Source organism: Furipterus horrens, unplaced genomic scaffold (genome assembly GCF_987537825.1).
Source record: "Furipterus horrens unplaced genomic scaffold, mFurHor1.1.pri manual_scaffold_4, whole genome shotgun sequence".
Classification (NCBI taxonomy): Eukaryota; Metazoa; Chordata; class Mammalia; order Chiroptera; family Furipteridae; genus Furipterus; species Furipterus horrens.
The window spans coordinates 204,346,326-204,369,795 of record NW_028327174.1 but is presented as its reverse complement, the minus strand read 5'-3'; the positions used below and the strand labels follow the sequence as shown (position 1 = coordinate 204,369,795).

The 23,470-nt window shown below is 66.8% G+C and overlaps 3 protein-coding genes across 5 annotated transcripts; 1 reads left to right on the top strand and 2 right to left on the bottom strand.

Moving 5' to 3' along the window:
• The first annotated feature begins 1,066 nt into the window (after positions 1-1,066).
• On the top strand, positions 1,067-3,050 carry CLIC3 (CLIC family member 3). Its single transcript, XM_090275023.1, has 6 exons — positions 1,067-1,150; positions 1,887-1,996; positions 2,088-2,213; positions 2,372-2,478; positions 2,558-2,733; positions 2,823-3,050. Exons 1-6 carry the CDS (start codon positions 1,115-1,117, stop codon positions 2,979-2,981), a joined length of 714 nt encoding a protein of 237 aa, XP_090131149.1. The 5' UTR covers positions 1,067-1,114; the 3' UTR covers positions 2,982-3,050.
• Positions 3,051-3,687: 637 nt separating this feature from the next.
• PAXX (PAXX non-homologous end joining factor) lies at positions 3,688-5,257 on the bottom strand. 2 transcript variants are annotated; one of them, XM_090275025.1, is made up of 7 exons: positions 5,034-5,252; positions 4,887-4,947; positions 4,611-4,660; positions 4,341-4,531; positions 4,197-4,265; positions 3,963-4,047; positions 3,688-3,867 (listed from the first exon to the last, which is right to left on the bottom strand). In XM_090275025.1, the coding sequence occupies exons 1-7, from the start codon at positions 5,162-5,164 to the stop codon at positions 3,828-3,830; spliced, it is 627 nt and encodes a 208-aa protein (XP_090131151.1). In that variant the 5' UTR covers positions 5,165-5,252; the 3' UTR covers positions 3,688-3,827. The 2 variants fall into 2 exon arrangements, with proteins under 2 accessions (XP_090131151.1, XP_090131150.1); XM_090275024.1 differs by having other exon boundaries at positions 4,197-4,531; positions 5,034-5,257.
• Positions 5,258-10,678: 5,421 nt separating this feature from the next.
• On the bottom strand, positions 10,679-13,850 carry PTGDS (prostaglandin D2 synthase). 2 transcript variants are annotated; one of them, XM_090276049.1, is made up of 7 exons: positions 13,650-13,850; positions 12,694-12,833; positions 12,516-12,592; positions 11,850-11,966; positions 11,636-11,737; positions 11,055-11,080; positions 10,679-10,842 (listed from the first exon to the last, which is right to left on the bottom strand). In XM_090276049.1, exons 1-6 carry the CDS (start codon positions 13,761-13,763, stop codon positions 11,055-11,057), a joined length of 576 nt encoding a protein of 191 aa, XP_090132175.1. In that variant the 5' UTR covers positions 13,764-13,850; the 3' UTR covers positions 10,679-10,842. The 2 variants fall into 2 exon arrangements, with proteins under 2 accessions (XP_090132175.1, XP_090132176.1); XM_090276050.1 differs by having other exon boundaries at positions 10,679-10,823; positions 13,650-13,845.
• Between the last annotated feature and the right edge of the window lie 9,620 nt (positions 13,851-23,470).

The window sequence follows — 23,470 nt, the reverse complement described above, 5'->3', positions numbered from 1 at the left end:
GCGGTGCAGAGGGCCCCGGCCCTTCTCCAGGGCGGCGGTGTGTGTGCGGGGGTGGGGTGGGCAGGGAACAAGCGGGCGAGCCCCCAGGTTACAGAGGAGCCCCTGAAACCCCAGTGGATGGAATGGAGGCGGGCGGAGGGGAGGCACAGAGGCGAGCCAGGCGCCAAACTCCACCACAAGCCCAGGCCAGGCCCCCAGGCTGGCAGCGTGGCCTGTGCCTGGGAGCCCTGACCGTGTGGGATCCGGGAAGCGGCTGTCAGACCGGGGACGCAGTAGGGACCGTGGCCCCGGAGAGGCGAACACACCAGGCAGGTCCCTCTCTCTGCCACCGGGTGGTGCTGAACTCCTGTGGGCCCCTCCCTTGGGGCTGCCCCTCCATGGGTGGAGTGGGAGAGGTGCAGGAGCCACCCTTGACAGCGGGCAAGTGCGCACCTGTGGGGTGGGAGGCTCCCAGGCCATTCCCATGGGTCAGGAGGTTATGGCTTCAAAACCTGCTCCTGGTCCCTCCTTTTAAAGGTCAAGCACAGAAAGAAACCTGCCCTGGGACAAGGGCAGGGGTGTGGGGTGGGCTGGGCGGACCAATGAGCCAGGCCCATCTCCTGGGGGCGTGTCTGGAATGCAGGCCCTGCCCTGGGAGGGGGCTCAGCCTGACGGCTCAGTCAGGGGAGAGGGCACCCCTCCCCAGTGTGATGCCCCCGTAGGCAGGTGGGGAAACTCCATTTCTCTTACACACACCCCAGCTTTCTGGGCCATGTGCCCCGACAGACAGGGGTGTTCACCACGGGGGGGCGGGGCAGTGGGGCTCCTGGTCCAGAGCTGCCCCCCCGGCTGGTGCCCGCTCCCTGCTCCCCAGCCCACTGGCCTTGGCCTCCATCTCACGGTGACCCCCACCCTGGGACGCTCAGGTCCCCCCCTTGCTCAGCCTGCATCTGGTGTCCAGCCCCCTCCTCTCAGTACTCCCCTTGGTCACACCCTCGCGCTGGGGCACAGCCCCACCAGCCTGATCCTTCCTCTTAGGTGACTCCCCGGGGCGGGCCCTGGGCTGGGGAAGGCGGGGACCCCGGGAGCCTTAAAGAGCTCCCCAGGCCCCACCTGTGCCGCTGCAGCTCCCGCCATGGCTGAGACCTCCAAGCTCCAGCTGTTTGTCAAGGTGCCGGGCCAGCTGGGCTGGGGGTGGCCTTGGGGTACGGGGGCTGAAGGGTGGGTGTCCGGGGTAGTGTCTGCGCTCCTTGCTCTGTGGTAAAGTGGTGCCAGTCTGGGGGGAGAAGCGCCAGGGAGCTCCCTTCCAGAGGGGTGGGGCGGCCCTGTCCCAACACCCAGCCTGGGCTCCTGGAGAAAAAGCCCCTCCGGGGGCGGTGCCAAGCAGGCAGCCAGCAGCCAGGCCCCAGTGGAGCGGGCAGGGAGCCCACTGCAGCAGGAAGGCGGCGGGGCTGGCAGCCTCAATGGCCCCCAGGCCTGGGGGGCCCTCCCCGCCGTTGGGGCGTGGGGCTGCCTCTGCTGCAGCCTCTGCGCCCACTTGGCGTGTGAATCACGCAGAAAACAGCTCACTTGGCCTAACCCCACCTCTGAGACCAGCCTGTGGCGCCTGGAGCCCAGCGCTCTGGCCTCTGCCCAGGCTCCTCAGATAAGAGTTGAAGGACCAGGCCCCCGCGCCAGGGTCCCACCCCCGCCCTGGTGCTGGCCCTCAGCCTCCAGGCTTCCAGCAGCTCTGTGGCCTCCCCACCCTCCAGGGACCAAGTCAAGGGCCCTCACCGGCCACTTGCTGAGCCGGAGCCCTGGCATGGCACCAGTGTCCTGGCACTGCGAGGCCAGGCCCCACCCAGCCCGGTGGCAGGATTCCTGGGTCTGCTCCCTGCCCTGACACCCCTCAACTCCACCCACCACAGGCGAGTGAGGACGGGGAGAGCGTGGGACACTGCCCGTCCTGTCAGAGGCTCTTCATGATCCTGCTCCTTAAGGGCGTGCCCTTCACCCTCACCACTGTGGACACACGCAGGTGAGCCCCGCCCCCAAGGGGCCCCTTTCAGGCCTCTTCCCCCTCCCCCGGGGCCACTACCTCCCCCCCCCACCCGCCTTTGTGCCCACAGGTCCCTGGATGTGCTGAAGGACTTTGCCCCAGGCTCACAGCTGCCCATCCTACTCTATGGCGGCGAGGCCAAGACGGACACGCTGCAGATCGAGGAGTTTCTGGAGGAGACACTGGGGCCCCCCGAGTGAGAGCCTGGGCATAGCAGGAGGGGCAAAGGCGGGGCATCCAGGGAGGGCATGTGCAGGACAGAGCCCAGGGAGGACGCTGTGGCGCCGGCGGGGGTGGTACAGTGGTGCAAGGGTCTGACCTGAGTGCTCCATCCCCGGACCCCCCCAACCCCAGATTCCCCAGCCTGGCGCCCTGCTACAGGGAGTCCGCCACGGCGGGCAACGACGTCTTTCACAAGTTCTCCGGGTTCATCAAGAACCCAGTGCCCGCGCAGGACGACGGTGAGAAGGGTGGGAAGTCGAGGCGAGGGCGGGGACTTGTGTTCCAGACCGGGTCCTCACCGAACCCCTCCACCCTCAGCCTTGTACCAGCTGCTGCTGCGCGCCCTCGCCAGACTGGACGGCTACCTGCGCGCGCCCCTGGAGCACGAGCTGGCCCGGGAGCCACGGCTGCGTGAGTCGCGCCGCCGCTTCCTGGACGGCGACCAGCTCACCCTGGCCGACTGCGGCCTGCTGCCCAAGCTGTACGTCGTGGACGTAAGTGTGGGCCGCAGTGGAACAGTGCGGGAGGCCGGGCTGCGCCCCCGGGGAGGCCCTGACGCCGCGCGCCCCTTGCCGGCCCGCAGACGGTGTGCGCGCACTTCCGCGGGGCGCCCATCCCAGACGAGCTGCGAGGTGTCCGCCGCTACCTGGACAGCGCGCTCCAGGAGAAGGAGTTCAAGTACACGTGTCCGCACAGCGCCGAGATCCTGGCGGCCTACCGGCCCGCCGTCCACCCCCGCTAGCGCCCTCGCCTCCGCTGCCCCCTCTGCGCGCTCCTCTGCAGCCCCATAAAGCCCTCTCTGCTCCAGTGAGCATGTCTGCACGGCCCAGGGACCAGAGGGCCCGATTTTTGCCACCCCTAAGCCCCCACACTGTGGCCCATTCAGTTCCAGATGACAGCCCAGAATGACAGGTGCAGAGAGGTGGGTGGGTGGGGCACACAGCCCATGGCCCATTCATCAGGGACGACAGGGACTGGATTGGGCTCCCAAACCAGTCAGGCCAGGGCGAAGCCTTAGGATGGCCGGGGAGGGTGGGGAGCAGAGCCCAGCCTGGGCACCTCAGGGCTCCAAGCCAGTGGGTGGGGTGGCCCACATTCCTCAGCCCCACCCCAGGTGGCAGGCCATCCCCCCAGCCCCTGCGTACATGGCATGGGGTACTCGAGGCCATGTCCTGCTTGGTGGGGCTCTGGAAGTAGGTGCACCCCATGGGGTGGAGGGGTTCCAGCCCTGGGGAGCCCTGGCTCTGCCTTGCGTGGCCTCCTCAGCCCCTGGCTGGCCAGGCAGGGGCATCTGGGTCAGCCGGAAGAGCTTGGCAGCCCCTGCCCAGGGATCCAGAGCCTGACACACCTGCTCACGTCCCGTGGCCCCACACCTAGATTGCGGGGGGGCGGGGGATGCCTGACCTCTCCCCCCAGGTAACCCCTAGGAGCCACAGCCTGGCCATGACCTCTGCACAAGGAAGCTGTTTATTTGAGGAGGAAGGGACTCAAAGAAGCGGGCGTGGGCCTGCTGGGCAGCAGGAGCGGCAGGTGGATGATGCAGGGTCCCCGAGGCTGCTGCTCCTCCCACAGGCAAACTCCTGGCAGGTCAGAGGTCATCAAAATCTACACCACTGGCTGGTTTCTTACTGGGAGAGAAGAGGGGGTGATGTCATCCGGGCACAGAGGGATGGGCAGGGTCCAGGGCTGGGCCCTGGGCACAGGAGGGGCGGTGGGTGGGCACCTTTTGAAGCCAGGGTTGATGAGGGATTCTCCAGGACACCGCCTCCTGACCCCAGGTCCAGGGCAGCCTCTCTGAGAATCTGGATCTAGGGAAAGGATTGGGGCGGGGGGCGCTGAATACAGTAGGATCCCAGGGTCACAACCCCCTCTGCACATAGAGACTCTGGAGCTAGAGGGTTATTATGGGGAAACTGAGTCAAGCAGAAGGAGCACAATTCACAGGTGAGAGGGCTACCTGGTAAGAACTGCTGAGGCCCCACTGGCCGAGGGCTCTTCCTGGGGCTGGCGGCTGTCTCCTCCACAGCTGGGGGGAAAGCCAGGAATGAAGGCATGGGCAGGGAGACCCAGTGAGGCTGTGGGTGCCCGTTCTCTGACCTACATGCCAGCTGCCGCTCCAGGCTGCACACGCGCTCCGCCAGGCCCAGGGTCAGCGCCTGAAGCCTGGGGGCTGCCTCTGGGTCTGGCACTTTGGAGAGCTCGAAGTCCAGTGCGCACGGCCCGCCAGAAAGGGTCAGGGATGCTCCAGCCTCCTGCAGAGTGACAGTCACCGCTTGCTGCTTGAAGGCTGCCCTGGGTTGGAAGGGGCGCTGAGTGCGGTGCCCAGACCCACCAGCTCCCGACCTGCCCTTCCTCCCCGCTCAGGGCTCACCTGAGCCGGGGACCGATGTCCTCTGCCGCACTCAGGCCAAAACGGGCTTTCTGCGGGGCACGGGAGCTCGTCACCATCTCCCCTTGACCCTGGAACCACCGGCGACACGCAAACCTGCCCGACCCGGAGCCCCCAGGACCCCAAGCCAATCTAAGGCTACAGCTGCAGGACCCAGGGAAGGGTGCCCCGGCCGCTTCCGGGGACCCCCAGGCAGTCCGCACTGCAGGTGCGGGGTGCTGGGGGCCGCTAGGCCCGCCCGGGAGCCCCGTTACCCACGAGGGCCGCCAGGCTGTCCGGCGTAAAGCGGGTGCTCCACAGCTCCGCGGCGTCCGTCACACTGCGGGGGGGGGGGGGGGGGCTGTCAGGCGGCCCTGCACGCAGAGCGGCGCGCGCCCCCACCGCCCCGCGGGCCCCGTCACTCACTAGAGGCTGAAGCCGCCTTGGCCGCTGGCCTCAGTCTCCTCCTCCTCGCAGTAGCATATGTAGCGCGGGGGCCCGGGGCCCGGCGGCAACGTGCAGAGAGGCGGCGATAGCCGCGGCAGCGGCGGGACCATGGCACCTCCGCGAGCGCCGGGGCCGAGACAGGGAGCCCGAGACGGGGCCCGCGCCTGCGGGACCAGGGCGCCTGCGCGGCCCGGCTGTTGCCGGAACCGGGGGCGGAGCCTGAACCTATGGGCGGGGCCTGAGGCGAGGCAGAGCCGAGTGGGGCCTGCGCAGGGCGGAGCTTAGGACCCGAGCCCGGCCCAGAGGATGTAGACCTGGGCGGGGCTGACGGGGCGGGGACTAGGGGCGGGGTCTGCGTCGCTGGGGGCGGAGCTTAGAGCATAGGCGTGGCTCCCGGAATGGCGGTTGTTGCTCCGGACAAGAGGTGCGGTCCGGGCTCCAGCCCTAGCGCCCTCGGAGAGGTCTTTTCGGGCTTTACTCCCCTGCGCGCCCGACACCCCCGCTGAGCGCTGGGACCCCGCATTCGCGTGCAGATCCCTGCCCCGGGCCCAGCCCTGTGCCTCCCCCTGGCCTCCACACCCAGTCTCTCGCCCTCGTCTTTGGATACAAACGCAGTTCCCTTGTGCTGAACAAGTCAAAATACGAAAGTGAATAAAGTATGGCAACCGCCTCAAAGCGCTCCCTTCACTCGCTCACGTATTCGTCCCCGCGCCTGCGTCCTAGGCCCCGGGCCGGCTTTGGGCCACCTCGTGGGGTCGGAGCGTGTGAGAGCTAAAGGGCGGGCAAACCCGGGAAGCTCTCGGGTAGCGCGCAGGGACGTCTGGGCTGGAGGGAGAGAAGCTGGGGCGCCCAGGAGAGGGGGTCCCGGGCGGGGCGGGGAGCTCTGCAGCAGCCTCCCAGCGGGCTTTCCTAGACGGCCGGGGTCGCCACGTGGCGGCAACAGGCAAGGCTAACGCGTCTCCGTCCGCCTTCAGCCAGGCCAGCTCCGTCTCCCGCTTTCTGCTGGTCCGTAACCCTCAGTCCCCCGTGAGGCGCCCGCCTCGGGGCCTTGGCGTGCGCCCAGGTTACCGGGCCCGGATTCTCGACCCCAGAGGCCGGGGGACAACACGTGTTGGTTGTCTTAAGCTGCCCAGTGTTGGAGTAGTGTGGGACTGAGGGGTGGGGGACTGATACGCTGGTTTGTCCCGGTGATGCCCAGTTCTGTCTGACCTGCCGTGGGGACGAGGGGGCCGGTTGTCCGGGCGTCCTCCTCCGCCCACGGGGCTTTCATTCTGGGCTGGAGTCAGGCAGGACCGAGAGGGTAATGAGCCCTCACCCAGATGCGACAATTACCAACGTTTTGATATATTTGCATCCAGTATTATTTTTATGAACTACTTACAGACTGTTGTCTTTAAAAAGTTATCTTAGCAGCAATGAGTTTACGGGGGAACAGTGAACTGTAATCTGAGACACGCGACGCACGGCAAACCCACCGGCAAGCGCGAGGGTCCAAGGCGCGGGGCCTTCCTTTACAGAGGCAACGCGGGGTTGGGCGGGGCGTCGCGCACAGCGCCCATTGGAGGAAACTGCCAATGGCGTGGCTTCTCATTGGCTGGGCTGGGCCGGCCTCCCATTGGTCGAGCTGCTGCCCAGCCCGGAGAAACCTTCCTCCTGCTGGGTAGCCGCTTCCCGTTGGGGTGATTGGCGTGTGGTGGGGGTGAGCGCGCCCCCTGCAGGCCGTCCCCGCTGCAGGCCTAGTTGTGGCTTCCTTTGTTCGTTTTCACGGGATCTCACGCCATTTTGCCCTGGAATTATTCAGGCTGTGCCCGAAGAACAGAGATGTGTTCCCCGTAAGCACAGCGGCAGGACAGAGATGTGTGCCCGCTCCTCCCCTCCCCAATGCCGGGCAGGGAGGGCCTGGCGCAGAGTTCCGACAGTGAGCACCTGGCAGTGGCACGTGGTCCCCGAGCCGTGGGGGCCCGGCAGGGGCTCCCGGGGCCGGAAGTGACCCAGATAGCGTCCCTCCTGCTGCGGTGTGGGAGCACCCCAAGGGCCGAGCCGGCCGCTGCACCCCCGGGACGCCCGGCACTCCCTTGGCCAGAAGTCCTGCAGAGTGGGCACCGCGTTCTCCAATGCCTGTGCGCAGGCCTGGGCGGGGGTGGGGGGTGGGGGTGAGAGCAGCCCCGCAACCCCAGCGCCCCTGGTCCGCGGGGCAACACCCTGCCCTCCATCTGGAGGAGCCTGCCCCGCGTGGAGCAGCGCCTCTGCCCCTCCCCTGCCTCGCCCCGCAAGAGGTCCTGCCCGCCCCGGGCCTGGAACCGGCCGTGGAGGGGCTACCCTTTCAGTCCCTCTCCATGTGGGCCCTGGGCCAATCCTACTCCCAGCCACCTGGCCCCTGTGTCAACCCCCACCCCGCGCACCCCCAGGCGGACCCCTCACTGCAAACAGGGTCGCAGGTGGATGGGAAGGGCAGCATCCTCTCTCCTCCCGGGCCCCTCTCCGTCCCTCCCCACGCTGCCTTCTGCCCCACCTTGATTCTATGGTACCCCCCCCCCCAAGATAAAGGACTCCCTCTGTGCAGCCTTCTGGTCAGGAGGGGCCTCCATGGGTCAGCAGGGCACTGGACACTGCCCGGTCTGGGGAGGGGTGTTCAGGCCCCCTGGAGCGCCCGCAGCTGCACCTTTTGGGCACCTGCAGGAAACAGCTCCGGCGTGTGGGCTGGGGGCAGGGTAGTGGTGAGCAGAGGCAGCAGGGTGGGAGGTGGGAGACAGGGCGTAGGGGAGTGGGCATGGGGGATGGCAAGGAGGGGGTGGGGAGGGGTCCGTTGGGTCTGGTGAGAGTGAGGAGAAACAACAGGAGGACAGCCATGAGTTTAAAGGGTTTATTTGGCCAGCTGAGACGGGCTGAGACCCTGAGGTGTCAGCAGAGAACAAAAGAAAGGCCGGGTTTTTTAAAGGGGATGAGGGGGGTGGGGGCTGAAGGGACTTTCTGCAGATGGCTCTGGGGGAGTTGGCTCTGAGAACAGAGAAGTCACTGAAACACAAAAGTTACTAAGTACTTGCCAGCAGGCTAAGTCATCTCTGAAGGACACCTACAGTCACTGGCATCCACTGTTCCTTGGGGCAGCAGACTGAATGGGGCTGGCTAAAATTATACTGACATTCCTGGACCCCAGGCCTCATGCCCTAGACAGACCTCCTCTGGCCCGGACAAGGGGTCCCAGGGAGACACTGACTCCTGCCCTGGGGTCAGAACTTGCTGGAATATGCACAAGGCCAACACTCTAGCCAGGCCTTGGGCATGGGGTGGGGGTGTCAGAGCCCCTCCTTGGGTGGGCTGCCCGCCCACTGTAGAGCTGCAGCCAGACGTTCCTAAGACCCACTCTGCATCTCGTAGAGCAGCGCCGCGAAGTGCGTGTAGTCCGGGGACACCACCCGGATGTTGATCTGAGTCACGGCTGCAGGAGTGAGAGCCCCTGAGCGGAGGGTCCGGCCCAGGACGCTAGTCCTTCAGCCAGCACAGCCGCGACCCGGCGCCACTGCCTGCCACTCGGGGAGCCCTGCGGGCGCTGGCCCCGACTCTGGCTGCCGCCCCTCCCCCACATCGCTAAACTGCCGTCCCCTGCACCCGGCACCGGTCATGTCCCTCCTCTGGCACCGCCGTCAGGCCCCGGCTTGGGGGGAGCAGCAGTGGCACCTTGAGCAATGGCCCCTGTGTGGCCCCAGGGAGCCCAGCCCAGCCCAGCGTCCTGAGGAGGCTGCCGGACCATGAAGTGAATGACCAAGTTGTGGGGGTGGGCTGAGGCCCCGCATCTGGACCCCCTCCCAGCAACACTTAGGGTGCTTGTGGTCACCTTATAGGGTGGAAACATGCTGGGGGAGGGGCAGCTGTTCAGGCTTGGTCAGGGCATGGCCAGGGGAGGTGGGTCTCCCCTCCAGACACACACACGGGACACCGTTCCTTGGCGCCCAGGCCCCAGGCGGAGCGTCCCCCCGCCCCTGGGCCCCCTGAAAACACAGCTGCCATCCGTCCTATACCAGCAAGGACCTGGGTCCGGCTCCCACCGTGTCAGGGACCCTTCTGGTTCCTGCCGGCTCACATCTGGCCTCGCACGGACCGGGTCTGAGGCTTGTCCCAGTTGGGGCTTATGGGGTCATTTACATGGAGTAACCGAACTTGAGGGCCAGGTCGCCAGTGGCCAACGGTGTCACCGGAACACAGGCATCTTCATGTTGTCCTTGGAGTCCAGGAAGCCCAGGTCACCCGATGCCACCCCAACCACATACCGGGGCCCAGGAACTGCAGGGAGGGTGCAGGGAGATGGGCAGCCCACTGGGAGGGCAGCAAGACCTGTCCTGACCTGAGGACCTGAGGAGCACTGCTGGGCACAGCCCAGAGGCCAGCTGAGGGGACTGCTGTCCTCCCCCGCCCACGGGCCCCCAGTGGGATGGGGCAGGGGCTTGGGGGCTCTCCTGTCCCCCTACCAGCTGAGCTGGATCGGGGACTGTGTGGTCTTGGCACGGCTGCCTCTGGTCCTCCTGCCATTCTGGGTACAAGGCAGCCGGGCCCCAGGGGCCTAAATGGAGAAACGCAGTGCGGAGGGGACCTGGGCCTGGCCTGCGACACCCCGAGCAGGGCGAGGAGGGAGCTGACCAGCAGCGTCTGCAGCAGACGGTTTTGGTTCTGGTGACTGCCCGGGCTCAGGAGCAGGGCCTTTACACCCCCGAGACGCCCTGGAGCAGCTGGGTCGCGCGCCAGGATGCTGGGACGGACCCCCTGAGACAGACTCAGGTTGGGTTTTGCCCCACAGCAGGGACCCTGGTACCCCCCCCCATGCTTCCTCCTGGGGAAGGCGTAGTCCCGGCAGGCCCACTGGGGTGTTGGCCCCCAGCCATGAGCTCGGGCACAGCCCCCAACCCCTCCTCCAAGAAGTCCTCCCAGGACCTCACCCTCACCTCAGCCTCTCCCAGCTGCCTCTGCAGGGCCCGGCTGGGGCCTTGTGGGCCGGCTGCACATTGTGAGCAAGGGGGACCCCGGACTTGGCCTGACCGTGACCGCTGCAGCCAAGAATCTGGGCGTAGCAGGAGGTGAGGGGCCGGGCTGGGCGGGAGACCACGCTCCCGCATGGGTTGGACTTGGAACGAGGGCCCTGGAGGATCAGCAGGGCTGTGAGCCCCAGAGGCCCGGGCCAGAGGCCAGGGGACAGCGGGCGCTGAGGCAGCAAGACAGAGTGTGAGGATGGCCTGTCGCTAGCCCCCGTGGCCAGTCTGTCACAGTGGGGGGAGGGGGACAGTCCCGTTCTTTGTGGTCCCTGGAAAACCTTATCTCTGTCCGATCCCAGTGTGCTAATCCTGCGCCTTCAAACTGCCCAGGACCCCGAGCTCCCCTGAGTCTTGGCCGCGGGTGCCTGGGGGTGAGGGGCTGGTATGGGGGGGGGGCTTCCCCTTAGCTGTCCTGACCCCTGACCCAGCCCACCTCCACCACCCCACCCTGTCCTCCCAGATGCCCTGCAGGACGGAGAGGGGTGGGAAACAAACTGGAAGCACGTTGGGGTGGCCAGGCCCCCCTGGGAGCCAGCCGGAGCAAGCCCAGTGCAGCGACGGGAGACTGACTACAGGACAGACAGACAGGAGGCGGGCCGCTGACTTGCTTCTGGACTTTATTCTAAGAGGCAGGATAGCGCCGAGGGGCAGAGGTGGTGGCTGGCGGAGCCAGGGCTGGGGTCTCGAAGGTCTTGGAGGGGAGCAGAGCAGGGCAGGCTGGCCGGGTCCTGAGGGCTGCGGTCACCTGGTTGACAGAGCAGGCCCTGCAGGTGGAGCAGACAACTCGCCCCTCCTGGCCCCGGGGTCTGCAGACTGCCCAGTGGTCCAGGCCTCAGCGGGGTGGATCCCCTCCCAGGGCCTCGTCCCCCGACATTTCTCAGCAAAGGGCGCCAGCATCCCCTGGCCTCCCCAGCAATCTCGGTGAACCCCGGTGCAGCCCCCACCCCCTGGGGCCCCCCAGCCACAGCCCGCTCACCTACTGGTGCCCCTCCATGCACTTCTCTGCCAAGAAAGAAGGTGGGGGGTGGTTAGCGCCCTGGGCCCCTTCCCCCAACTCCAGCCCCAGCCCCAGGGAGTGGGCTGACCCTCCAAACTGCAACTGGCAGTCCTGCCCCTCCCCCAGCTCCTGCTCCTGCAGCCAGAAGGGGTTCTGTCCCCACGGGACGCTGAGGCTTCAGGGGGCCTGCACCTGAGCCACAGTGGGCTGCTGACCCGAGCGCCCACCATGCCTGTGCTCCCATGGGTGCCTGTAACACCCCCGGGCTGGGGACCTCTGTATCCTGGGGCGGACCCGGGACCTGGCACACATGTTGGGTGTTAGTGAATCAGGGCGCGGGGGTTCCTGGAGAAGGAACATCTTCCCTCCCCCTCCCATGAGGCGCAGGCTAAGGTCATGCAGGGAGGACAGACTGCCCACGCCCCCAGAAACCGTATGCTGGTCCGTGGGCGGCCCGGCCAGAGGAACTCGCACCCTCGGCCGGCCTCCGCTGAATCGGGAGACTGTCTGCCTGCCTCTAATCTGACTTAATCCCTGCTGGCAGATCAGCGGCCCCTCACCGGTTCTGGGCAGGAAGACAATGGCCTCTTCTGTGAAGCCCTGGGCCTGGGCAAAGGCCGTGAACTTCTCCTTCACTTCTGCGCTCGGGGTCTGGGTCCGGCCTGGGCAGGAAGGAAGAGCAGGAGATCTCTGCTCGGTGTGCCCACCTACTGCACAGCCCCGCCATGCCCCTCCAGGGCCGGTCCCCAGGTCCCTGATGGACAGGGCACCTACTGTAGAGGGTGGCCATGTGAAAGTCTTCGCCTGGGCCCTGGGTGCCCGAGGTGTAGAGCAGAGCGTAGTCATCGTAATCCGTGAAGGCCACCCGCACATCGTTCACACTGCCCCAGTCTGGGGACCCGAAAGGCAACCACAGTCGGGAACCCTGCCCCCAAACCTCTGGCCTTCCTGCCCCTGCCCCACTAGGGCAGGTGGCCTGTCCCCTGCTTCCTGCCTGCACAGCCTGTGAACTCGGCAGGGTGGGGGCCCGCGTTCCCAAACCAGAAGTCCCGGGATGGCCAGCAAACATGCAGGTTCAGAAAACTAGGGGTTCCTGGTGCAGCCACCAACCCTTTGGCTGGCCAGGAAGAGGACAATTTTCCCACTGGGCCAGCCATCGCTGCGGGGAGTGAGGGGGCCCCATGTGGAGGTGGCTCTGGGTGCCCTGCCTGTCCAGCAGGGAGGGGACACCAAAGGTCTGGGGACTTTCCACCCAGGGGCAAGGGGGCACCTGGCAGGACACGGCTCCAGAGTGGATCCCTGGTCCCCACCCTTGAGCGTGTGGCAGATCCAGGCCGAGCGCTGGGCTCGCAGACCCTCGAGGAGAGCCCTCGCCTGGCTCACCCGCCTGCAGGTGCCACCGGGGCTGGACCCAGGCCTCCCCAGAGGGGTCCCACTCACGGAGACTCGTGTAGCTGTAGGCGCCTGGGGGGCCAGCCGGCTGCAGCAGCAGCGTCCGAGTCTCACACTGGTCTTTCCTGCGGGCGGGTCACCTTCGGGTCAGGATCAAGCCCAGGGTGTCCCTAGATGCAACCCCAGGCAGGGAGCTCTTGGCCCAGAAGCCCGCCCGCGGTCCCACCTGAGGAAGGTGACGGTGAGGTTGAGCCCGCCGTCTGCGGTCGGGGCCACCACCGACGAACACATGGACAGAGCCGCCTTCTTCTCTCGGAACCAGCTCGAGTTGGAAGCGAGGCCCGCAGTGAACCAGCGCCCCAGGAACTGCGGGAGACGGCCCCCGCCCCGTCAGCCGGGACGCTCTCTGGGCCACCGAGCTGGGCGCCCCTGCCCCTCCGCGTCCTGTCTCCGGCCTGCCCCCCGCCCCCGCCCAGCCGGAGGTCTGGCGCGCTCCACGCCGCCCCCTTCCCGGGCAAGCCCCGTCCCACCGCCGCCCAGCCCGTCCTGGCCCGGCCCGTCGGTGGAGCGGGGGCGGCAGAGGGCGCCCGGGCCGTTCCTGGAGGGGTTGGGGCGAGCTCGGCAAACTCCTGTCTGCGGTGCTCCGGGGAAGGAGCACGGGCTGCGGCGGGAAGACTGGCCCCGCCGCGGCCCCGCGCGGCCCCCGAGCGTGCGCGCGCCGCCGGCGGTGTTTGTGCGGGGCGCGGGCCCGCGCTCAGTGTTTTCCGTGGCCATCCCGTGCGCCATCCGTTCGCACATGTCCGGCGCGCCATCCCCGTGCGCCGTCTCGGTCTGCGCGCTCGCGCACGGGTACATGTCCCGGGATCCGTCCGGGGACCCAGATGTGGAGCTGCGCTTGTTTTCTCTGGGCGTCATGAGCCCGGAGGGGTTATTATTTATTTGGGTGGCGTGGGCGCGCAGGTAGCCCGCGTGTCTGCATGTGCCAGGCGCGCCCTCCGGGACACAAGTGCTTCCCTGCCGGTCCGGAGTTGCCATCACCCCGGGGGGCGGGGGCGGCCTTTGCAGGGAAGCCTTCTCCACCTGCTCTGCGACCCCCGCCCCAGGGGCAACTGTGCAGCAGAGAGCACCGCTTCCCCTGAGAACCCCGTCCCACCTGGGGCTCTGGGCGGGGGAGCACCTCACCTTGTCCTGTTGGAAGTCGGGCTGCAGAGGAACCGGGACCTCCGCCTGGGTCTGCAGGACGCCCAGGGCCCCCAGCAGGACCAGCCCCATCCACACGGTGCGCACAGTGGCCATTGCCCCGGAGCGGAGCCGGCGTCCCAGGCCCGATGCCAGTGGTGTGGGCAGAGTGAGGGAGGCGGGCAGGACGAGCAGAAGCCACTGGGGAGACCCCTATTTATGGGCCCGCCTTGGCCCCCACCCAAGGCCCAAGGACAGCCCACTGCAGGCTCGTGACGGCGGCGGGGGGAGGAGGCCCCGTGGAGCGCAGCTGCAGCCTCGCCCCCCACAGGGCTACTTACGTAAGCTAGGCTGGGCCCGCACACAGGGAGGGGGAGTCGGGCAGCGGCCCCCCCAGGGCTCATCCCTTTCCAGGACCAGAACCTGCCCAGCAGCCCGAGCGGGGCAGGGCCGTGGCCTTGGTGCAGCCCTGCCTCTGGGGCTCTGGTCACTTCCCACCAGGGCTGGGACCCCACCCCCATAAGCCCTACCATCATTTTCTCCCCACGTCTGGTGACTCTGGGGAGGGACGCCAGGCCCCACTGGTGCCATGTGAGTTTGGTCCTGAAGGCCCAGCGAGCCAGAGGTGACAGGAAACTTGGGCTAAGGCACAGAAACAGCTCTGCTGGTGAGACGGAGCCTGGGGGCCAGGCACAGGGGGCACAGCTTCCCATGGCCGCCGCCCGGACTCTGGCTGTGGCCCGGGCGCCGTCTCAGCCTGGGGCCACGCTGGCCTGGGATGTGAACCCCTCCTTTCAAGCGCTACCAGCTGCCTCGCCCTGTCCCTGAGTCTGGCCCAGCAGCGTCCGGTGGCACCTGGGCCAGTCCTGTTTCTTGGGGCACCGGGCTGGGACTGCTCACAGCTGCAGGGACAGGAGGGGACGTGCCCACCTTACAAGGGCCGCCTCCACCCAGAGGCCTCCGTGGTTGCTGGGCTGTCTCTGAGGTCCAGGCCTGTTCAAATCTGGACAGTGTCACCTGTGTCTCTGCTCCTGCCTGCGGCCACTTTAGGTGGCTGGGACCTTAGCACAGGGCAGAGCGGGGTCAACAGCTCCGGACCACGGCGCCTGGGCTGGGTGCGAGCATCGGGGTGGGGGCAGCCTGGGCTCTGACTCTGGGGGGAACGGAGGCTGTGGAAGAAGGCTCTGTGTGTGGTGCAGAGACAGAGCGGCTGCAGCTGTGGCTGGAGGGGACGGGCTGGTCACCCCCGCACAGGCCCAGCCCGCTGAGGGGCGGTGCCAGCTTCTGCCTGGGAGCCGGATTCTTGGCAGCCCAGGCTGCTGGCCTTGGAATGGCCCCAAGGTCGCCAGGAAATGGTCAAGGGGGAGGCATGGGCTTAGGGCAGCTCCCTGAGGGGGACCAGCGTGGGCACTGCCACCTACCTCGTGGGGCAGGAGGGTGGGCGCCAGGCCTGCAGGGGCCCTGGGATGTCGGGCACCTGCCCTGCAGCCCCGTGGGCTTCCTGGCCGGGACCCTGCTGGCGAGCGCATGCAGGTGGCCAGACGTGTCCTGGTGGGACTGGGCGCCCTTCTGGGGCTTGGTGACGCTGGCGAAGGGGAAGGAGCAAGTGGGGATGTCTATGGGGAGGGGCGGGGGCGGGGGGGGCGCTGCCCGTGATAGGGGGTCCGGAGCCCGCTGCACACAGCTGCCCTGCGGCCTCAGGCACCTGCGAGGTGGAGGAGGGGATCCCCGCCCCACCCACACAGGCTTCTCCCCACAGGACTGCAGCTGTGAGCAGGGAGAAATGAGGGAGGGGATGAGGGAGTGAGTGCCCCGGAGCGACAGGTGAGTGGGGCGGCCCCTGCGTGCCCCCCAGGAAAGGCGCTCCTGCTGCCGTGGGCTCCAAGCTGGGCCTGCTCCTGTGCTGCCGGCTGGAAGCCACCAGGCAGGGACAGGGTGGCCCTGGGCCACGGCAGGTCACTCTGAACCTGTTTCCCTATCTGTGCAGAGAGAGGGATGAGGCAGAACACGCACCTGGGCGGGCCTATCCTGGGAACCTCTCTGTGGCAAACGGGGGGGCTTCTGCCTGCCCTGTGGGCAGGGCTGGTCAGGCTGGGGCCCTAGACCTCTCCCCACCTCTGCTGCAGCCCTGCCCCAGACCTGGCAGTTCGCTGCAGGGAACCCTGAGCAGGGGTGGGGGCGGTGGGGGGCCTGGCCAGCAACAGAGGAGCCAGGGCGTGATTTCAGATTCGGGAAGCGGGTGCCCATGGAGCCGGCCCCCGGGAGTCCTGTTCATGGGCGTGCCTGGGGCGCCAGCACCCCCTCCCCGCCCCCAGATGCAGGTAGGGCTGGGCTGTTGCAGCAGCTCCTGCTGAGACCCTGGCCCCCACCCCCAACGCCTGGGCTGGGGCTGTGCAAGATGGAGGCCTGGGGTGTGGGAGGGAGCACCCCGGAGGCCCTGGCTTGTCAGCAGGCACTAGGACCCCTCTGCAGTCGGTGTCCTCTGCTCTGAGCTCCTCCCTGCGGGGGGCAGCCATGCATGCTGAGCCACCTCTGCCCTGCAGGCACCCCCACTCAGCCCGACGAGGTGGGGGGTATGTACCGAAGCTGGGGGTGCCGCGGCCCCTCCTGGCAGCCACTGAAAGCGGGGAGGCTGGTCTCAGTGCTGCTCCCTGGTCTCACGGGGACAGGCAGGTGGATGGCCGAGGACAGGCATTCCTGCCCAGGCCTCCGTGGATCCGGTGGGCAGAGACCCAAGCCAGCCATGTGAGCTGAGGCTGCAGTTTCCCTGGACCCCAATCTGGGGCGGGGGGTGGGGGTGGGGCCTGCAGGGGGGAGTGTAGGAACGGCATTCTCGGGGGAGGGCTGGGGCCGGAAGGTGGCCATTCGCCTGCTGCTCTGAAGCCCGGGATGCGGGATGCGGGGAGCTGGCCTGTCCTTGAGAGGTCATCCAGACCAGCCCCCGCCTCTGGCCAGCGGGCTGGAGGGAAGCCCAGGGCCCAGGCCTCTCCCTACCTTACCTCAGCCTGGGGTGGAAGGGGAGGGAAGTGACAGCTCCCAGCCCCATGTCGTGCCCCAAGGTTGTCTTTCTCCTTGGTGGCCTCTTGCTGACCTGGGCGGGACTCACAGAGACCTTGTGATCCCTCCTTGCCTGCTGCTTGGTGATCAGCTCCCCGCAGCCTGCAGAAAGGGGCTTTGGGGAGCCCTGAGCAGGTGGCCAGCTCAGCTCCATTGGACCCCACCCCACCCCCAGGCCCCACCCCCGCCCTGATAACCCCAGGGCCCAGCCCACCCCAAGACACTCCATGGGAGGTGTTGGGGAGACTGGCTGGTGAGTCCCCAATGGATTTTAAGTGGGGAAGGGATGATGGAGAAACTGCTAGAATATTCTTCAAAACCCCTGAAGACCTCATCCTCCCCCCAACCTCCAGGGCAGTGCCGGGTGGACAAACGGCCATGGCGAGGTGTCCACGGGCAAAGCGGAGGCAGAGAGCGGGGGGTCAGCATAGCGGTGCCCCAGGTGGGGGTGCTGCGTCTGCAGCACGAGGGACGTGAGCTGGGTGCAGGGGCCCTCCATGTTCATGTACAAGGAGGCAGCCCAGCCTCGGGGCCCCATGCGGGATTGCCCCCCCACTGTCCTGGGCTAGTCTGTCTCTGGCACGGCTTCAGCTTTGCGTCTGTCGACACCTGGCCTCTGCCATGTCCCCACCTGGTGGCAGGGGCCAGGGTGGGGGCCCATGGATGGTACTGGCCAACAGGAGAGCAGGGTCCTCTGAGGGGGGTCTCGCAGGGCTGGGGCGGACGGCATTCTGAGAGTGGAGCTGGCCTGGCTGGACAGGGCCGAAGCATGCCCCCCACGTCTGTGAGGGCCGGGGGGTCTATGGCAGGCTGGGCACCCTCCCTGCAGGAGGGCCGTGCGGGCGCAGCTTGCTCCCCCGGGCCCAGTGTTGTCACCAGGTTCTGGACTCGGTCTCCTGGCCTCTGTGCCCAGCTGGTCGGGCTGGCCCAGCGGGGGGTCTGCAGGGTCTCCTGGTCCTGGCAGGGGGTGGGGCTGCCCCTCAGGCAGGGCCCGGGTTCGGCCGAAGCGTGCTGGGAGACGGGCCCTCCTGCCTTTCAGCAGTGGGCCGGCGGGGGTGCTGGGCGCGCGGGGCTGGCAGGAGGCCCCTGGTCACGGGCCTCCATCCTGGCGCCCCAGGAGGCCCTCCGGGGTCACCCCACACTCCCTGCTCTGCAGGCTCGTGGCCGCCTCCGCTGGATGCCATGTGAGGGCGGGTCCGGCTATGTGGCCCTGAGAGCCTGGCCAGGCCAGGCGGGGGCCCTGCCCGCAGCGCGTGGTGCCAGAGGGTAAGTGAGGATCCACGTCACCTCAGCCTGGAAGCGGGTGCTCAGGGAGCCACCGTCCGCCCCTGGGTCTTCTGGTGGTCATGCCGGCACCTCCTGTCACCAGGCGTTATTTCTGACGGGGGGGAGGTACGGGCACAGATGTGGCCTCGGGGGATGGGCGGTGAAGCTGGGTCAGCCAGGGCCAGGCCGGGCTCCCAAGGGGGCGTCCACCTTTATCAGGAGAGGGGGCGGACCCGGCACATCGCAGAGTAGGGGGAGGGAGAGAGAGGAGGAGGCAGGACCTGGGGAGGCAGACCCCACAGGAAGAGGGGAGAGCAAGGGAGGCAGGGGCCGGGCCTTGGGCTGGCCCTCCCCACCTGGGTGGCCCCTGTACCCCCAGCGCACTCCGGCCTCAGGGCCACTCCCCTCCGTCAGCAGGGCCGCGCCCTGCGGCCATGTCTGTAGGACCCCCGCGCCCTGCCCTGGCTCCCGTCCCAGGTCCTCAGGAAAGCCAGGATCCCCGTTACTAATTCAAATTATTAATTAATTTATTTTTATTTTTTAGATTTTATTTATTTTTTATTTTTAGGGAGAGGGGAAGGGAGGGATGGAGAGAGGGAGCAACATCCATGTGCACGAGAAAGAGATATCGGTTGCCTCTTGCACGTCCCCCCCAACCTGGGCCACAACCCAGGCGTGTGCCCTGACTGGGAATTGAACCCGTGACCTTATGGTTCGGAGACGGTACCCAACCCACTGAACCAAGCAGTCAGGGCTCCCCTATTACTATTATTTTTTAATTTTATTTTCATTTCCAGTTGACATTTAATATTATTTCGTATTAGCTTCAGGTGTACAGCATAGGGGTCGGGCAATCACTCACGTCACCTAGCGGTCCCCCCGATACTTCCAGTGCCCACCCGACAGCCCAGAGTTGCCACAGCGTGACCGACTGCTGCCTGCGCTGGCCGTCACGTCCCCGTGAGGATGCTCTCGCTGCTGGCCTGCGCGTCTCACCCTCTTCACCTCTCACCCAGCCCCTCCCTACCGACCGGCGGCCACCCGTCTGTGCTCTGTGTCTGTGAGTCTGTTTCTATGTTGTCTGATCATTTATTTTGTGTTTTAGATCCCACATATCAGGGAGATCACGTGGGATTTGTCCTTCTCTGACATTTCACTGAGCACAAGACCCTCCAGGTCCACCCATGTCACCGCAAATGGCAAGAGTCACTTTTTCTGTGGCGGAGTCCCACTCCCTAGCACACAGGGTCCCTGTTGCCCCGGCGTCACATCAGCGTGGCCCGCCTGTCCCAACGGATGGCTCAGTGTTGACCCGTTGTCAGCTAAACTCCACGTGCTACCAGGGCGCCTCAGTTTCTACCCAAGTCCCTTTCCCGTCCCAAGACCCCGTCCGGGACCACGGCGGCTCGTCTCCTCCGCTGCTCTGGGCTGGGACACCTCTCAGACCCTCCTCGTCTCTGACGACCTTGACGGTTCTGAGGGCTGATCAGGGATTTTGTAGATTGTCTATGAGTTGGGATTTGGCAGAAAACCCAGCATGGCTGACAGGACAGAAGTCATCTCTCTTTGGCAGAGAAGGCCTCCAGCATGTCGGTTCCTCCCGCCAGCAGCAAGGACGGAAGGCTTCCAGGAAGAGCCACTTCCAGGAAGTCACTCCGCTGTGTGGCCGGGACCAGCCACCAAGGAAGCTGGAGTGGCCCAGCTGCCTGCTCACACTCAGGCCCACGTCCACCCGGGAGGAGAGGAAGCGTGCGCGTCCTGGGGCATGAGGGCCACCGCGTCCCACCAGGCCCCGCGCTCCCCCACGCCCCTCCCCCGCTGCCAGCACAGGCCCTTAGCTGGATGGGCTTTCTCACCCCAAGGCCTGACGTTGGGGTGAGAGAGAGCAGAGCGCCAGCTCCCCTCTCTGGAGGGGTAGGAGGGTCCGGCCTGGCAGCCCCCAGTCCTGGAGCCTGGATATCACTCCCTGTCCACTGTCTTCCATGCTGACCTCCCAGGCCACCCACAGCCCAGCCGCCTGTGGGCCGGGAGGTCAGACGGGAGCCAGACTGTCCTCAGTACAGCTCTCCACCCCTTGCCGGGGAGCGTCCGCTTCCCGCCGGCCCCTCGAGGGTGCCCCCCGGCCAGTCCACGCAGGAGATCTGTGGGCCTTCCCCCGCCCAGCTGGGCCCCGCGCCAGGTGGCAGTGGGCAGGCCACCGTGGAGGGCACCAGGGAAGGGATGGCAGTGGTCCCACGGGCCCAGGGAGGGCCAGCTTCTGTAGGAAACAGGTCAGAGGGCAGGGGGTAGGTCTGGAGGGCCAGTGGGGACCAGGGTGGTGGAGGGTGAGGGGGCCGCAGGGTGCCCAGCGCGGCAAGTGGGAAAGGGACAGTGGGGTGGTGGAGCCTGGATTGGGTGGGGTCCCAGGGGTGGCTGCACACCCAGGCCTGGGGTCAGGAGATGGCCAAGGTCACAGAGGACGAAGAATCAGGGGAGGGAAGGACCACAGGAGGCGTGGGCCTGGGGTCACAGCCAGGAGGCTGCAGAGAGAGACCCTGGAGGGAGACCAGGGGCTCAGGGGTCACAGAGGCACCACCCAGAATGGGGGCCCTGCCCACTATGGGATAGAGGCCCATCCTGTCCTGTGTGGGAACCTGGTCACCAGCTCCCACTGTCCCAGGGCAGTGGGGACGGCTGTGTCGGGACTTGGCCTGGCCCTGGGGGATGGAGGCAAGATGCTTGCTCAGCCCCAGGCGAGGCTGGACCAGAGGAGGGGCGGGGGGCGGGAGCGGGGCTGGGAGGTGAGCGGGAGCAGGGTCTCATGCGCAGGCAGGTCCGGCCCCACGGTGGCCGTGCTCCATCCAGCTGGCCACAGCCCAAGGAGCCTGGGCACCGGGCAGAGCTGCCCTGGGTGGGGCTGCGGGTCCGGGTGCCCCCTGGGCTGGAGGAATTCGGGGAACTGTGGGGAGGGCACCGAGCCACGTGCTGCTGGAGGGCCTGACCAGACACAGGAGACGAGCTGAGCGCAGGTGGCTCGCTGCGCGGCTCCAGGATTTGGCAAAGGGTGAACAGGGCCTTTGGGCCATCCCGGCACCAGCTGACGCCCTGCTCTCTGCTCCCTGGGGACAGGCCAGGCCGGAGGTGGGGCAAAGGGAGCTGGGGACACATGGGCAGCAGCCCCCCGGAGCCCCTGAGGTGCAGATGGAGGTGGATATGGGGGGTCCGGAGGCAAAGCTGGTTGTGCCCCCCAGAGTGGCATCTGCTTCCAAGGACAGCGCCAGGCCTTCTGCCAGCCTCCCCGCCAGCCCCGGGGGCAGCCTTTGCTGCTCAGCCCCGCCGTCCTGCTGGGACAGAGCTGGGGCCTCGCTGAAGTGCAGTTCCTTCGGGGGACGTCTGCTGCCCCGGGGCTCAGAGTCCTGGCAACGGATCCAGTGGAAAAACCCAGCTCCCAGCTAATCTGCACGGACCTAAGAAATAAGATAACTTCCTTCAAAACAAAATAGCTTTCTTTCTGCCAGAGCGCTCCTCCCGGCACAGCCCCGTGGGGCGCGCCCCGAAGGACACAAAAGGGACAGTGTGCCACACAGCAGAGGCATGGTGTGTGCCTGCCTGTGTGCATGAATGTACCCGTGTGCGCATCTGCGTGTGCACGTGTGCACCAGTGTTTGCGTGTGTCTGTGTGTGAATGCATGTGCATGTAAGCATGTCTGTGTGCGCTCACAACCCACGTGGAGACGATGACTCAACGTCCCCCATCAGCCTGAGAGACTGCAGCTTCCTCCCCCGGGAAGGGAGGGGGTCAGGCAGAGCCTCCTGCGTTCCTGCCTGCCCAGGCCAGTCCCATGTGGCCAGAGCCTCTGACTCTCCCTGAGCCCCCATTTCCAGTCTGCCAGGAGGGCCCCAGGGACCGCCCCAGGATGGACGCCTGAAGAGGAAGCCCTGCAGTGGGCCGTGGGGCTGGTGTCCAGCCCGGGACAGTGCAGATGCAGCTCTGGCCACCGGGCTCCTTGTGGGGAAGGCCCACCTGCTAGATTGGCAGCAGGCCTTTCCACCCTCCCCGGGTCTGCCCCTTTCCAGCTGCCCCCCAGGTCAGAGGGCCTACAGAGGTGGCAGTGGGGTGGGGGCCCCCTTCCCAGGCCAGGCGTGGCCCTGGAGGCTTCGCCCAGCCCGAGTGCGTGTGAGCCAGCAGGAGGTGGAGAGTCCCGCTGCACACAGGTCTGTCTCTTCCAGCCCCAGACCCACTCCCGGCTGGAGGCTGCGCCTGCAGCGAGGGGGTCTGAGTCCAGAGGCAGACGCAGCTTTTCCGCCCTTGACCCCAGTGCCCATGGGGGTGGGGCGGCCTTGGGCTCCACGCCGCGAGGTTCCAAATCAGGCCAAATCCCTCTGTGGTGACAGGAATTAGATCCGCAGCTGCGGGGCTGGGTCGGGGGGCTGCCTGCAGACAGGGCTGGGGAACCTCGGGGGACGGCAGCCCCCGGACGCCGAGCTGGCTGCTTACTCAGCTGTCCGCAGCTGTCCCCTGGGGCTGTCACCGCGGTGCCGCTCAAACACACGTCAGAAGTTTCCGCGCTTCAGAAATGAAGGCGAAAGGACTTCCTTCAGGAAAATAAAACCGGGAGGAACTCACTGCCGCAGAGGCGCACATGGAAGAGACATCGAAGGGCTGTTCACCTGAAAGGGGACGGTGCCGACGGGCGGGCCACCAGAGGGACCGAGGCGCAGAGACCAGGCACGGGCAAACCCGGCTTCTCTGCTGGGGACTGAACTCCATCTGGGATCCAAACCCATGACGAGCAAGAGCGAACCCCCGGACACGTGACTGAAGCCCGTGTCGTGAGCGTCGCGTTGCCCGCCGCGGCAGACATGCCGACGTGTGTTCGACGTTAGGCGCCCACGGGGGCCGCTGGCTGCGGACAGGACGGTGAGGACGGAGGGAGCTGCACGCCCCCTGTCACAGCGGCGTGACGACCGACAGCCTCTGGGGCAGCCCAGCGGCCACAGACAGGAGTGATGGACAAACACAGCGGCCTCTGCTGGACGTGGAATGTCACTCAGCCCTGAAGAGGAAGGCAGTCCCAGCACAGGCCACACGGATGGACGTGGAGGACAAGGTGCCAAGTGGCAGAAGCCGGACACAGTGGGACAGTCCTCGGGGGTCCTACGCACCCCTGGTCCCTGCAGGAGGCAGACACACCGACAGGGAGTCCAGGGTGGGGAGCCCGGGGGTCGTGGGCATTTCATGGGGACACGGTGTTTGTGTGGGAGGGTGGAAAGTCCTGGGCAGGATGGGGTGTGCTGGGCTGGGCACTAGGTGTGGCTCTGCTGGTTTTAGACACAAAGTACACTAATAAGCGAATAAAGAGAAATGGTGTAATGAAGAATGGACTTCATCCTAAAGAGAGGGGACAGGAGCAGCGGACAAGGCGACCCACGTGCCCGCCGGCGCAGGGCAAACTGTACTTCCCCAAGGTGCCACCACCACACCCTCCACCCCCCCAGCCCACGTGACAGGCACCCTTCGC

Bases quoted from the DNA above. Each gene is read 5' to 3' on its own strand.
- CLIC3 (XM_090275023.1), top strand. From the start codon at position 1,115: ATGGCTGAGACCTCCAAGCTCCAGCTGTTTGTCAAG. The intron at 1,151-1,886 runs GTGCCGGGCCAG...CACCCACCACAG, and splicing joins AGCTCCAGCTGTTTGTCAAG to GCGAGTGAGGACGGGGAGAG. The intron at 2,734-2,822 runs GTAAGTGTGGGC...GCCGGCCCGCAG, and splicing joins CCAAGCTGTACGTCGTGGAC to ACGGTGTGCGCGCACTTCCG.
- PAXX (XM_090275024.1), bottom strand. From the start codon at position 5,164: ATGGTCCCGCCGCTGCCGCGGCTATCGCCGCCTCTCTGCACGTTGCCG. The intron at 4,948-5,033 runs GTGAGTGACGGG...CCCCCCCCGCAG, and splicing joins CAAGGCGGCTTCAGCCTCTA to TGTGACGGACGCCGCGGAGC. The intron at 3,868-3,962 runs GTGCCCACCCAC...CTTCTCTCCCAG, and splicing joins ATCAACCCTGGCTTCAAAAG to TAAGAAACCAGCCAGTGGTG.
- PTGDS (XM_090276049.1), bottom strand. From the start codon at position 13,763: ATGGCCACTGTGCGCACCGTGTGGATGGGGCTGGTCCTGCTGGGGGCC. The intron at 12,593-12,693 runs GTGGGACCGCGG...ACCCGCCCGCAG, and splicing joins CTCACCGTCACCTTCCTCAG to GAAAGACCAGTGTGAGACTC. The intron at 11,967-12,515 runs GTGAGTGGGACC...TCGGGTCCCCAG, and splicing joins CTACAGCTACACGAGTCTCC to ACTGGGGCAGTGTGAACGAT.